The 15,616-nt window shown below is 35.4% G+C and overlaps 1 protein-coding gene across 4 annotated transcripts in view; it reads right to left on the bottom strand.

Moving 5' to 3' along the window:
• Positions 1–15,616, bottom strand: part of cdh4 (cadherin 4, type 1, R-cadherin (retinal)) — a 435,407-nt gene that overhangs the window by 16,304 nt on the left and 403,487 nt on the right. For all 4 annotated transcript variants that reach the window (XM_087271794.1, XM_087271795.1, NM_131086.2 and 1 more), the window contains 3 exon segments: positions 12,574–12,759; positions 6,708–6,961; positions 657–799 (listed from right to left, as the gene is read on the bottom strand). In XM_087271794.1, coding sequence (XP_087127920.1) covers positions 657–799; positions 6,708–6,961; positions 12,574–12,759 — 583 coding nt within the window.

The raw sequence follows: 15,616 nt of genomic DNA, 5'->3' as shown, positions 1-15,616 counted from the left end.
TGGCATGTTTGATGTCTGTGCCAATTTTTGTATATGTGCATGAAACGTAGCTCGGGGGCTATTCTGTCAAACGTGGCAGTAGGTGGCGGTAGGTGGGGTTGTCAAGCCATTTTGCCACATCCACTTTCAAAATCTATAACAAACGTAAATTTTCACCACTTTTTTTAGGCCTGTTTAGACCCTCAAAAATGAAGAAGAAGAAGAAGAAGAAGAAGAAGGAATTAAAAGAAATGGTGCTCGGTCCCTAACTACAGAAAATGTGGGTTCACATAATACACTTTAGGATTTCTGATATGAACGTCAACTGTGTTAAGCTATACAGTTTCTCCTTTTTAGAAAGTTTGTGTAAAAAAAGTGGTGGACAAGCAAATCAACTGTGATTGGACCGCAGCTTTGTTGGAACTCCTTCTTGGTTGAATAGAGCATGAGAATGAAATCCAATCAGAGTAGAAAAATGGCCCAGTGCTGATAGCTTATGAATCGATAAGCTGTGAACAGCTTTTTTTTTGCTCCGTGGGACAAAAGTTCAAGCTAACCAACTTCTCTCCAAACTGACCTAGCCAATCGTTCAAATCCATATTTTCATACACAGCAGCTTTAATGCATCGACACTCACTCAAAGTTTTCATGCAGTTCAAACTTTCCAACTTTCTTACCATTGTCCACGGCCAGAAAGGTTGCTTCGTATACGTTCTTCTTCATATACGGTGACTCACGGTCCAGCACCGCGGTGGTGGTGATCCTTCCATTGGTCCTGTTGATTTTCAGCCAGTTGGCTGGATCTGACAGTTTGGAGTACCTGAAGGCCAAAAGCATTTGTTCATCAGATTACTCCAGATAAAAATCCATAAGCATCTGCAAGAAGCGACCACAGAGCTCAACGCTCAATCATAATTTATGCTGTAACAGTATGGCTGAGGGTAATAATGTAGAACTTTGAGATCATCAATCCATTTAAATGCCGTTAAAATCATATTTAGCCTGTTATGAGGATATAGCATGTGGATTATTAAGATATGTCCCTCATTCAGTCGCAGCATGGGCTCTGTTCTGATCAATGGATCTGCACAGAGAAATGTGGAAACATTTACACTCAATCAAATCACAGATGTGACACATAATCTTTCTTCTAAATATTATTGGGTAATGCATCAGGCTTCTGTGCTATTAATCCAAAACACTGAAGCTAAAAACGGTTACAGCCTATTTATCTACCAGACCAGGCTTCAAACTTACATTGATTTGTTATTGGTATTCAACTGTTGTGGTGAAGTTAGTGGTGTTGTGACATACCAGTATACTGACTATAATGGTGATGCCTAAAAAACGAAATATTTTGTTGATTACTGTAGTTACAGTGTACAAGTATCCAAAATAAGCAGGTTATTTAAAAACCCTTAGGAAAGGACACAAAAAGAAAGCCCCGCCCCCTACTCAACATTTAATTTCAGTTGGAAGTAAATAAACATGTTGAAATAAAAGTCTCAGCAACTTCTAGTTTACACAGGCTTTGAGCAATTATTCTTTTATTATTCTTATAAATTTCCTTACTTTGATTCTGTGCTAAAAATGGTTTGAGTCTCATTCATTCATTCATTCAATTTTCCTTCCTATGAAGCTGGATTTATACTTTAGCCTAGCGCTGCATCGCACACCTCTACTGACTGCGTGCGCACCTCGCGAAACAGACAAGGCTTTTATACTTGCCGCGTTCGCCGTTATGATATTCTTTAAAACGACAGGGGGCCGTCAAAACAAACCCCACCGTAAAATCAGACGGATAAACAGAGAAGTAGGAAGTTTTCGGAACTACGTCATATCATTAATATCATTCAGTATATTTAAACTAATTATTTTTATTGTTTTTATAAATTATTTTAATGATTATAAGGATTTTTAGAACCATTCAAGACTTTTTTAATCAAACTTTGATGCATCACTTGCTTTTGTTCATATCCCGGACAGTTTTACCTTTTAAAGTTTTTTAAAATATTAATGACAACAGAACATGAGTTGCTCTGCAAATATATTGTATTATGGCAAATAAAAAGTACACTTACTAAAAAAATACAGATGTTTTTTTTTTTTTATTTAGCCTGCTCCACAGTTCACACATTGCTGTCTGGCTAGTTTCTGTCCTATAATTATGCTAACAAGGCAATAATGGTCCAACATTCCTGACCATTATCACCAGTAAAGCCTAAAAAAAAAACAGGGTATCAGTATATTGCAAACCGACAGGATCAAATATTCCTTCCCAGCTATCAAAGAAATAATTCTGTGACTTCATTATAGTTTTGTAACAATTAAATTGTTTTAAATTCAAAATTGCAATATATATACATCAGTGTAAAACCTATGAATGGGGGAAAAACAAATTCTGTAATTGTGTACCCAGGTCTCCACTTTTGCCATGACCTATTTTGGTTTTAACAAACTTATCCTTCAGGTTTTTTCAAACCTTTTAACAAAAACTTTCTCCTTTCCCCCAGGCTCTTGCAATTTATAGCCAAGAATGATTGATCAGGTAATCTCTATGACGATGTATCATAAAGTTGTCTGTACAGTTGTACTGTTTCAGACAAAATCTCTTCAAAGTGGTTCATATTTAACTCAAATCAAACACGGTGCCCCAAAGCGAACATCGGCAAACTTTGCGATGATGTTACATTCGCCGCGATCACTCACCGGGCATCGAGTTTAAACCAGGCTTTAGACAAGGGGTTAAAACCATGAGTAAATCTGATAATGAGCCTGATTAAAAGAAATCGTAACAAGATAAAACTGCGTGAATGGATCAGGATTACAGGGAACAGAAGCAAAGCGATTTCAAGTCAGCCACAAAACATGACAGAAGAGTTAACTGTGGGCTCTTCTTGAAGATTAGATTGAGTGAGTCATTTCATTTTTTTTACTTGGCACATAATAGTGAACTGATATATAACAATATATAAAACAATATATAGCACAAAATATTTAAAGACCATTCAGAAATGTGATGCTCTTTAACCGCTTAATGACGTCATGTTCTGGGAAAATTGAAATTGTTTAGTGAACGTTGGAAACATTTATTTAATGGTTTCGTTCCAAGAATTATTCATTTACAAATTAAGCACTGCCTATACAGTATGTCTTTGGACTGTGGGGGAAAGCCATGCAAACATGGGGAGGACATGCAAACTTCACACAGAAATGCCAACTGACCCAGCCAGGACTCGAACCAGCAACCTTCTTGCTGCAGCATGAGGTAAAAGTACTAACAACTGAGCCAACATGCCGCCTTCTTATATATATTATTTGTAATGTGATTCACTTGTCATTTCTTCAATCAGCATATCTCTATAAGACATTCTTGTGGCTAATCATGTTGTGAAAAATCTCACATTACAAAATTGCTAATAATCAAGCCCCCACTGATATTTACTTTGTCTGTCATGCTGTTTTGTTTGCTAAGCACTTCTGTGTGACTTGTTTGAGCCTATAACATTGATAGATTCAGAGAGCGAGAGCGCCACAGTGTGGACTGTATTGATCGGACTGTTCCTTGCACACAGTGATCTATGGAGCAAGTCTACTGAAGGTCCCTCGAGTGTGTGAGTGAACGTGCATGGAGGCAAACTTTGGATCGATACTTCAAGCTGGCATCTTGCCCGCACACTTTTGAATCATGGAAAAAAAAATCAAGAGAGATCAAGCGTGAACGACTGATAGAGAGAGAGAGAGAGAGAGAGAGGAATAGAGAGAGAAAGAGAGAGAGAGACACAATAGAAGCAGCAGTGTGGGGAACGGTTCGACTCATTACTCACTGACCTTTCACCCTGTTGCCTGGCAACCCAGGCACAACCAAGGGACTAGAACAGGAGAGAGTCAATTAAAAGCATTTAGCTGCTCCCAGGGGTGCTAATGGTGCGAACGATACGTGCTACATCACTTGACATACAGCACAGTATGGAAATTGCATGTACTTCTGATGCTAGCGCAAAAAAGGAGGAGGTGACCTACAGCTGAGAGTGATGGATTTGTTTTAGGCTTGTTTTCCATAAAAATGGCTCTTAAAGTCAACTAGTCAAATAAAGCCCTCATGAATTTGAGAACTCAAGCATGATTCAGCAGAAAGTAAGAGGGAACAGAGTGGGTGGAATAGGCTAGACTTTATGTGACAGACAGCACAGGCTGGTTTGCAGTTTACAATTCACATGTGTCACTCAGCTCATGAGTGCTTTATTTAAATGATCAATAGAAATCGCTAAGCCAGTCTGTTATTTAAGAAGACTCCAAAACTTTAAGTAAACTCCAAAAAATTAAGTAACTGTTATATTTATGGAGCATTAATACATTTTAAATGTTACGACAAATATATATGTATGTGTTTGTGTTTTATGTAAGTTGAGATATGCTAAGGTGCAGTAGGTTATCTGCCAGAATGCTAGCATTAGCGTAATAGCTTAGAAATTTTATGACCCTCCCCTGCCGTCCAAAGCCACGCCTCTTTAAGTCATGAACTCGCGAACGCGCACTGATTAGCTAGAACACCTGATCATGTCATTCACCAGTTAGAAAACTCTATGAAGACGCACACACTTTCAACCGTAGTTGTTGACAGGCCAGCGGATGCAGGATTATATTTCCCCAAAAATGTTTAACAGTTAGGCGGAAGAGCACACGTTTTGTTATTAAACTAATTAAAAATTTGATCAGAAAAAAAGCAGTGCTAAAACAGAAATTAGAGTTGTATTTTGTGATTTTAAAGACCATCTTTTTTTTTTTTTCAGGATTTAAGATAAGTCTTTTGTGTCTCTAGAATGTGTCTGTAAAGTTTTCAACTCAAAACACCCATCAGATTATTCATTATAGCTTTCAGAATATTGGAATTTTCTGCTCTGAACACGATGTAGCTGTTTTTGTTGCCTGTGCCTTTAATTCTTGTTCTCCCCAACCGTCGGCAATCTCCGCCTCTGCTGCGTTAGATAAACAGCAGAGTGACAGACTTGAAGGAAGCAGATCTCACAATGTTTGTGAGAAATTTTACAATAAGAACTTTTTTGAAACTTAAACTCTGATGAACTTAAACTCTAAAAAACTGAACTGACACTGTTTCAAATCACTATAATCTTCTATTTAAAGCTGCTTTGACACAATCTAATACCAAACTTATTGATAGGCGCCATTTTTCTAGGATAACATGTATAAACATGTTCACACAACTTTTTTTTTTTTGCAAATAAACTGTGAATAAAATATTTGTTACAACTGTTATTTTTATAAGTTTTATAAGTTTAAAACTTTTTAAAAACAACATCTTTTTAATAAAGACAGTAAAATCGCTATCGAATTCTTAACTGCTATAATCACCACAGCCACATGGTGTCAGTCAAAGCTAAAATGTGTGTACTCCAAATGGCATGTGTGTGACTCATCATATCAGAAAGGCTTTAATAAACTACACCACATATACATAAAATAAACTTTCTTTAGTATTTTTGACTAAAGAGCTGTATTTCAGCTTCATCTGAGTCTGTCTTTATCACTGTACTGTTTATCTGATGTAATGCATGATGGGAAAGCAGACACACACAAAATCATACCTGCAAAACAGGCTACAAAAGCAGCTAAAATGTCTTCAAACTACAAAATGGGCAGATTCTGAAGGCTATAATAAACTTTCTGATTGGTATTTTGAGCTGAAACTTCACAGACAAATTCTGAAGACACCAAAGGCTTATCTTACATCATGTAAAAGGGGTAAAATAGGTGCATTCATCCATTCATTTTCTTTTAGGCTTAGTCCCTTTCTTAATCAGGGGTCGCCACAGCAGAATGAACCGCTAACTTATCCAGCAACTGACCTAGCCGAGGCTCGAACCAACGACCTTCTTGCTGTGGGGCGACAGCACTACCTACTGCACCACCGCATCGTACATAGTGAGTATAATGAAGGCTTAGTCACTCACACACACACACACACACACACACACACACACACACACACACACACACACACACACACACACAAATCTTTGTTGTATCATTATCGTAATCTCAATGTTGTAGTCAGTCAAACACTGCCTGGGGCTGCATATTAATGATCTTGTCTTGATAGTCATAGTTGGTGTTTTGTTTCGATTGGCCGGTTTCTGACAAGGATTTAACATTTACAGTATTTACAGGAGAACAAGGAAACAATGGTTTGATGCTCAAGGTATGTTACTCTCATGAACTGAACTCTTATTATTCAGTGATGCCGAAGTATATTCAGATTTTCATTCTTCATCATTTAAAAAGTGAATTTTATCTTTCGAAGGGCTTAAATCTAACTGTAATAAAAACAGTTATTATATAACATAATTTCTTCTAATTACATCTTTTATGAAAAGACAAGTCAAAAGGATTACAATAACATCCAAGAAATCTTCATGATATTCTTGATTTAAAAATTCCTGGTATTTGAAAACTTCCAAGCTTTTAAAAAATTATATATTACTGAAATGAGTTTAAAGTGAGTTAAATGTTACTTAATTTTAAACCACTTGACACTGAGGCATTATTATTATTTTTTTGCTGAAACTCTTTTTTATATCTCAGACATACTTTGTCATTGACTGAAGCATGAGTTGGAGCCAGTAAGAAAATACATGATTGACATTAATGGTGACTCCGAAAGATTGACATCCGGACAGACAAAAGTAGTTCCTGTCATTTCTCTCTACCTGATAGTTTGCTGGATAAAGCGGTCTGGATCCAGAGCAGCGAAAGTAGCGAGGGTGGTGTCAGCAGGTACTCCCTCTTCAAAGCGGATGATTTTAGGGTTGGATGGGAAGACAGGAGCCTCATTGACATCCAAAACTGTGATGGTGACACCAGCAGAGGAGGATGGCGAGGAGGGGATCCCACTGGCCAGGTGAGCTTGGTTTGAGACCACCACCATGAGCATGAAGGCTCCATTCCGCTCATAGTCAACTGGCTGCAAACATAATCACAAAGGATAAATAAAAGTTTTTTTTTATTTTAATTCTCGTAAAAAATAAGAAAGGCCTATTGTTAAAAAAAGCAAAACCGTAATAATTTAACAAAAAGACCTTAACCTCCTCACTGTCAGGCTGAACTGCCTAAAAAGGCTCCAAAAAGTGTTAGAAGATGAACCAAAAGTGACTCAACTTGAGTTAGGACATGGAGTGAACTCTAATGGAAAGGTTAGAAGGAGTTGACAAGGAGATGAGTGTGAGAGGATCATCTGTTCTCTGGGAAGAAATGTGGTGTGCCGGACAGCATGTGACAATAAAAGCTGTGCAACTTTTCTAGAGAGGCTAAAATGCGCTTCTGAGTATCCTGATCAGTCCCTCACACACAAACACACAATTTTAAATGACAGAAAAGAGTGTACAAAATATGCACATACAGTGCTCAGCATATATGAGTACATCCCCCACAAATGTCTCATTGAAATGAATATTTTTTTTTTTTGTAAACTCAAATTTGAAAGTTTACCTTTTAGGTTCTGTGTGGTCTGGGTTGCTGTATTTAATTTTGTTGGTTCCTGCACATGCCAGTAGTCATAGAAAAAACGAAAAATATCTTGATCACAATTTATGCTAAAGTTATTCTATTCCAACTGATGAGAGAACGGAGCCATATATGGGGGTATGGGGCCAGTACGGACCTTTAAAATTTAAAACAGTATTAAATAACGTCACAGACCCTGGATACTGGGCAGAGCTTAGGAGGTTAAATGTATTATGTTTCCATTACTAAAGATGTTCTGGGGCTAAAACATTATTTCAATAAATATATGTTTAAAAAATCTGTTTTGTTCAAATGCACCAATATACATTATACCCTTACTCAATAAGACTTGAATACAAATATTCCTTTTCAAAATGGGGTTTATTCATACAGTATATGCTGACCCCTGTGTATGAAATTGAGGCCCCAGTATATGCTCATTCTTTTTTTAAAGATATTTAATTAAAGTTGTACGAAATACTGTATGCACATAGGTTTTGAAGTTAAGGCCCCAGAATATGCTCATTCTTTTTTTAATGTATTTCATTAAAGCTGCTTCCTAGAGTCAGAGGTTTTTACCTAGAGTAGAACCTTACAGGAAGCTTGCAAACCATTTCAAATTCCCAAAACAAACATAAAAAAGAAACAAGTTTGGCCTGATTTTGTTTGTTTCTTGAATTTGCTTTAAGTTTAATAGGCCATTAAACTTCACTGACTCTAAAGTATTAGAGCAATTCAGGCTATAAAACAGGGAGGAAAAAAATAAAAGCTGTGAATGTAAATTATTTTTAATGTCAGCTATTCACCTGCAGTGTAATCTCCAGCTTCTTCCATTATCACCCAAATTGTGTTTTTTCCCTTGGTCTAACACCCAGTATGGGTCAACACATTCAAAAATAAAGTGTCAAATATTCATTGTAAGCCTGACAAATGATTAACTTCAGTGAATAATTAAGACACTGGATCCAGGGAAATGACTAAAATCACCATATTAAGCATGCCTGGCCAATGTTTGGTGATGTCATTTTGTATAGAAAACTTACATGCATGTGCAAATTTGGTCGTATAGTCTGTTGATCGTTGTCATGTACTTATATTTTTTTTACTTTATATTTATATGATGTCACCATTTTCAAATAATTACTTTTTTTGTGGCTTAAATCAGTGGTTACCAAAGTGGGGGTCACGGGAAAATGAGACCAGGGGGATGTTGGGGGATTGGGGACTACCAAAAATATCATATACAATATTACACTATTATAATTACCATATTTTATCCATAACCTACAGAAGATAAAAATAAGTATTAAATAGCTACATAAAACAACATCATGCAAATAAAAAGCCATCAGCCTTCAAACCTTTTTTCATTATGACCCCTGGAGTCATTACGCTAATGACACAATTATAGTGTTAGTTGTAGCAAATTGATTTTACGACACAATGTTAAACTTTGACACATTTACGGCACTCACGTACATTAAAAATAAGGGCCACGACTTTAAACCAACGAATATTCGTGTGCTGTAAACATTCTGCCCTCCATTCTCATTAAGTGAAGTTAATATTAAATAATAAAAAAAAAGAATAATTTCTATAAACAATTATAAGGTTGTTAGACTGTTGCACGTTTTTTGTGTTTTCAATAAGCTTCTTCAAATAGTTCCTATTGGTGTGTGTGCACCGTTGTATGCAGTGTTTGTATGCCTATAACCAGTGTTGGGGAAAATTGCTTTTGAAAGTAATGCATTAAAATATTGAGTTACTCCCCCCAAAAAGTAATTACAGTAAGTGCATTACTTTTATGGAAAGTAATGGGTTATATTACTTCTGTGTTACTTTTGCGTTGCTTTTCCTTACCTGGCTGTTTGATCTCTTTTAGAACTTACAACTGCCTATATAACCTACACCTTCATTTTGCTTTAAAAAAATCTTGGATAAAATTATTTATTGTAGTTATTTTGAGAACTTTCTGAACGCAGAGCTATACATGCTGTATATACAGACAAATGACAGCATGTAATGTGTTTGCTACTTTTGAATGTTTTGTTTTATTAAGTAAAACCATTCTGTCACTGTCCATTGACATAAATACTGCAATAAAGCCTAAAGTTACTAACATGAAATATTTATATTAGGTCAAAAAGACATTTTAAACCTTTAAAATGTTTAATAACAAACAGTAAGACTATAAAAACATCCCCAAATCAAAATTTCCCAAAAAAGAAAAAAAACTTAATATATTGTTACAAAACATGGTCGCTTCTACAGTAGACAGAGGTTCCATCTCCTCAACAATAAAAGCAATAATCATTTTTTAGTTAAGTCGAATTAATTGTTTTACCTGGAGAACACGAGCTGTTGTCAATTATTTGTTGTTTAGCTGGAGGTGAGGTGCGGGTGTAGTGCTTCCAGTTTTGATTTTTGATTTTTCAATGTCGTGTTTCTTGCAGTTGTCAAGAGTTTTATTTACACATTATTAGAGACATAAGTTAGTTGTTTAATTTATGGTAAATTAATAATAATGTGAAAGCCAAAACTTTTACTAAAGGTAATTCAATTTTGAATATAGAGTATATGCTGATATCACGTCCGGGAAGGAAGAAGTTGTGTCATGAGGATGGAAGCAAGACAGTTTTTTGACCGTGTATTATAGTTTAGTTAAGTTGTTACTAAACATTTTCGAAACGACACCACTGGACTGTCTTATGTTACTCGCGTTCAAATCCCACTTATTCAAAGAAAGAATCAAGACAAGAAGGGAATTGATGCCACATACACACAAAATCTACACTTAACAACAATCCACTTCCTTTCTTTGATGAGATCAAAATAACAAGAATCCATTGCAAAAATGTAAGTCCTGCCATTCTGACTGTTTGTAGTGATGACGGGCGATTCGCGAATGAAAAGTTGTTTTAACCGGATCTTCTAAGTGAACCAGTGGAACTAGTTCATTAAATTGACGAGAGTTGTCATGAAACGGTTTGCGTTTTCAGTACTAACATACCGAATACCCCCTCTGAATTTTTATTTTTTTTTTGTAAAAAAGTAACTCAAATAAAATGACTTATTTTTACTCGTCACTTTGGAAAAGTAATATAATTGCATAATGGGCATTACGTAATGGACATTACTTTTAACCATAGACTGTTGTAAAATATGTGTAATATTCGTGACGTCACCCATAGGTTGAAGCTACACAAAAGAAGCTACAAGTGGGCGTAGCCAACCCTCACCTTTTTGTTTGCATGCCATTGCACTGAACGGGGGATATTAAACAAGGGCAAAGAGGAGGAGCATAAGCGGAGCTACAGACACCTGCTAGCATTTTGCATAGACAGACTTTTCTTTGGGAGAAATGCTTAATACTTCATTACCTGCGACTTGTTTGTGTTCTGACCACATTGGTTGTACATTATCAATAAAGCATTTAGACTTTTAAAAACACTGTTGTAACAAATTGAGCCACTGAATATTGTTCTTATGACGTTTTTCTACAGGAGAAAAACTCAAATTACTTACAAACACTTCAAATATAGTCTGTGTTAGTAAATGCAAGGCTATTTATGAAATCCATATGCATAACACTGTATGACAACGTTTCAAATGACTGTTCTAGAGCCTACAGCTAATAAATATTTCAGATTCTGGAGTGCATTCAAGTTCTAAAGAAAAATATAAATGATACATGATCCTAAATAAAACAAATACATCTATAGAGATGGTATTAGTATATAATTTCACTCACCTGGGAAATGGAGACAACGTGAATAATTTGTGAGCACAATTAAGTGCACACAGCATGCCATATCATCTGATCATTGCAAGAAATCAATCCAAACCGCAACTGACTGTATAAAGCCACATAAAGCAAAACGAAAATACAATGTATATGCCAAATTCAGTGGCTAATCACCCAAAATCAGCTCAGGTGAAGTGATGGCGACCAGCGAGACCTAGCGGTTACTCAAGTGGCCACGCTCTTAATTATGCAGACTTAGCATAACTTAATATAAACGAAACGGATGAGTTATAAAAAATGAGTAATATTAGCTACATGAACCAAAATCTTTTTTGTATCAGGCTGTAAACATCTTTTTTTCTGCTGTAAAGGAATGACGCGTTACCCTCAACACTGTTTATAACCACCTCAGTGAATAGCGGGGGTTGTGAGTCACTAAAAGTGTTATTTTGGGGTTCATAATCGGGACATTAATATAAAATGTATACTGGAAATGACTGGAACCTATAATATGCAACTGCAATAAAAAAGGGCTTAATAACCTTGATAAAGAAAAAAAGCTAAGTACCACCACTACTACTACTACTAATAATAATTTACAACATTATTAATACTTGAAAAGAAATTCTCCAATAGTCTCAGTAGTACATGATATCACTTTTTAGACACATTTTTATATTAAAAGCCAAGTCAAAGGGAGTGTAATAATATGAGTGGAAACTTCCTGATATTTGGAGACATGAAAATAATGAATAACGTGCATTCACTTCAGTGTGTTCAAAACGTATTACAGTTTACTTAACTGTTCAACCACTTGACATTGAGTGATTAAATATGTGCTAGAGAAACACATTTTTCGGCATTGTCTAAATTCAGCTTGAGTGTAATACTGAACTAAACAGATTTTTATTTCCTTTCATATTCTCAGACTTACTTTGTCATTGACTCAAGTGTGTGTCTGAATAAAGAAGGACTTAAATGAAATGATTGACATTTATGTTGACTCAAAAAGACTGACATCCAGAGTTTCTATAACAGACATACAAAAGTAGACCATGTCATTCCTCTTTGCCTTATTGCAGATGCTGCCATTTTCGAGTGCCCAAAATGCCACTGTTATGAAATCAAATGAATGACCAGAATGCATAATGTTGTGTAAATAGCTTATTGGATGATTTTTGTCAGAAGACTCAGTGATGAGATGAAATGAGAAGATGTCACACATGAGCAACTTCAATAAGTATGTAGAGCTTGAGTAAAAATCAACAGATCTGCAGCCTGAGAATCAAAAATAATGTCTTACATTGTAGGCAATTGGTAAAACTCACCTTAACCACTATGACCCTGCCATCATTGGTGATTTCATCAGTGCGTATGGTGAAATGGCCCAACGGGTCTCCTCCTGTGATCCTATATACAGCATTCCAGTTGGGTGTATGAGGCTGATCCTTGTCTCTGACTGTCAAATTGGCCACCACAACACCCACAGCATTCTCCGGGACCTCTCCTAGAAACTAAGAGGAAGAAAACACAAATAAAATAAGGCAATCCAATTCTTTTGCTTTCCAAATGTACTTTTAAGTCCCAAAATGCACAATCAAAACATGATTTATTGGAAAGAAAATGTTAAATGATAGTTTAAAGCCTGCTGTAAACCTAAAGCCAGCTGATTAAGGTCCAAAAAAGACCAAAACAGGCAATGGTTTAAAGCAAAAAAAAATGTAATAAATAAATAAAAATAATAAATAAATAAAATAAAAATAAAATAAAATTCAACAAAATAAAATAATATTCAATAAATAAAAATAAAATAAATAAAACTAATAAAATTAATAAAATAAATAAAATTTCTACATAAATCAAATACATACAAATATTTTTTTTTTCTTGGGTAGTTAGTGTTGTTTTTGACAGCTTTTTGGGTTGCCTTCTGCAATATAGTTTATTGGTAGGTATGATTTTGCATGAACTTGTATGAATTAGCACTACGATATCTCAATATATCTACATATTAAAAATATAATCCATACAAACTTCATACTTCTAATCCTAACTATAAATTACTCCTAAGTTTAGAGTGGTTTAAAAGTTGGATAACAATAATGTAGAAGCACATAGCCGAAACTGTAAGCCTAAACTTAACATAAACTGTAAACAGATCCCTTAAATCTGATTGGCTGATTAAAATGTTCCAGGATTAACATATATGTTATACTTTGTGAAATCACACAGACCATAGTTCATTGTAGATGGTGTAACGGCTATATTTTAGATCTTGTTTGTTACACACTGCTCTTGAAAGAGTGTCACACACTCTGCTAGCTATACCCACAGCCCAAGGTGCAAATGTGCAGTAGGCTGTTGCACACAAACACAAGCTCATTACAGCTCAGTAATCTGCTGTTTAAAGGGGTTATGAAGTGTGTCCGCCAGATGCTGTTTACTGTAATAGCATCACCATGCAGCCGAGACTACAGCCAAATACACACTGATACATGCTCAGTGGAGGCTACACACTTGCTGTAGATTCCCAAGATACAAGAAGTTTTACAACAGTCAAGTTCGTTGAAGCAGAAAAAAAAAAAAAAAAAAAAAAATATATATATATATATATATATATATATATATATATATATATATATATATATATATATATATATATATATATATATACAACAGTTCTGTCTGGTTCTCAAATCTGATTGGCTGATAGCAGTGCAATATTCTGCAATATCAGAACTCCTACAGCCTCTTTACCCTTTGTGTATTACTCCGCCCACATACCACCAGCAAAAAGTAGACACTACAGATCTAAGGTTTAAAAGATGCTTGCTCAACTGTTTAACTGTTAGCTTATGATTTGAATCCGGAAGAAAGTAGTTCCTCATACAAAAGGGTTTTTGAGACTCTCCATGTTTGATTTTGTTTTTATATACACAATTATGCCGTCAAACTGTTGTATAAACGCAATATCACACTCGTAGCAGTGCGATATGACTGTATATCGGCACTGGTGGTGGCACTAAGGCACGCCTCCCACCAGTGCCGATATACAGCCATATCGCACTGCTACTCGTGTGATATTGCTCATATAATTTCGGCTACATTAAAAGCAGTTATTAATTTTTTAAACACCATTTTAAGGACAAAATTATGAGCCCCTTTAAGCAAATTTGGTACTCAATTGGTACTAATGAGCCCAAAGTGTGCCAAGAAAATATCCCTCACACCATTACACCACCATCACCAATCTAAACCATCACCAATCTAAACCATTGATACAAGGCAGGATTGATCCATGCTTTCACGTTGTTGTGCCAAATTCTGACCATCAATTCAATTCAATTCAGCTTTATTTGTATAGCGCTTTTACAATGTAGATTGTGTCAAAGCAGCTTCACATAAATGGTCATAGTAACTGGAACAGTGTGGTTCAGTAACTGGAACAGTGTGGTTCAGGTTTTAGTGTTTAAGTTCAGTTCAGTTCAGTTTAGCTCAGTTCAGTGTGATTTAATCATTACTGAGAGTTCAAACACTGAAGAGCCAATTCATCGATGCGTAGCTCTACCAATCCTGAACCATGTGAGGCAGTGGCGACAGCGGAGAGGGAAAAAAAACTTCACCTGATGGGAGTGAAGAAAAAAAACCTTGAGAGAACCAGACTCAGTTGGGCACGACCATTTTAATTTCTCCGCTGAAATAAAGTGTTACCTGACATTTTAGTTGTTTGAAATAATATAATATATAATAAATAATATATAATTAAATAAGTCTGTAAAATTACAGACTTGGCAGCTTATTCTAAGATTTTTGCAGCATAAAATACAACACTAACCCAGACATTATAATACTTTAAACTATTAGAAATGCTCATAAAAGTCTCTTTTCCCAACTTTTTAAGGTTAAAAGATGTCAGAAGAAAGATCAAGGTCTCATAATGCTAAACAAAAGCACACAATACAAAAATAAAAAAACATTTATCACAAAATACAGAAAACTGTTAATGTACGGATTTTTTTTACAGTGTAGCTTACACTAAGTTGCACTTACAGCAGTCATAAAAAAGTGAAAAACTGCACAACAAGATAACAATAAATGTCACACACAAACTTGAAATGCCAAACAGAAACAAGTTTTTGTTTTTAAACTAAATCTTTTAAACGAACATTAGAAGAGCATGCCTGCATGCGTGACTTGCTGGAAAAAAGTAATTAAAAGTGTTTTGAAATTTCAGGAAAGCAATTTACTTTATATCGCCACTTTACTTAGCAACTCCCCACGCTTACATAAACACTTCAGATAATTGAAATTAAATAAGTGATGGTTTATTTTCATGGTTTTGGGCGAATGATAGAGGGACAGCGATGAAGC

The sequence above is a fragment of the Danio rerio genome, chromosome 11, assembly GCF_052040795.2.
Source record: "Danio rerio strain M-AB ecotype USA chromosome 11, GRCz13ab, whole genome shotgun sequence".
In the NCBI taxonomy this organism is placed as follows: Eukaryota; Metazoa; Chordata; class Actinopteri; order Cypriniformes; family Danionidae; genus Danio; species Danio rerio.
Note: the sequence above shows the minus strand (reverse complement) of the source record. Positions and strands in the feature narration are given on the sequence as shown.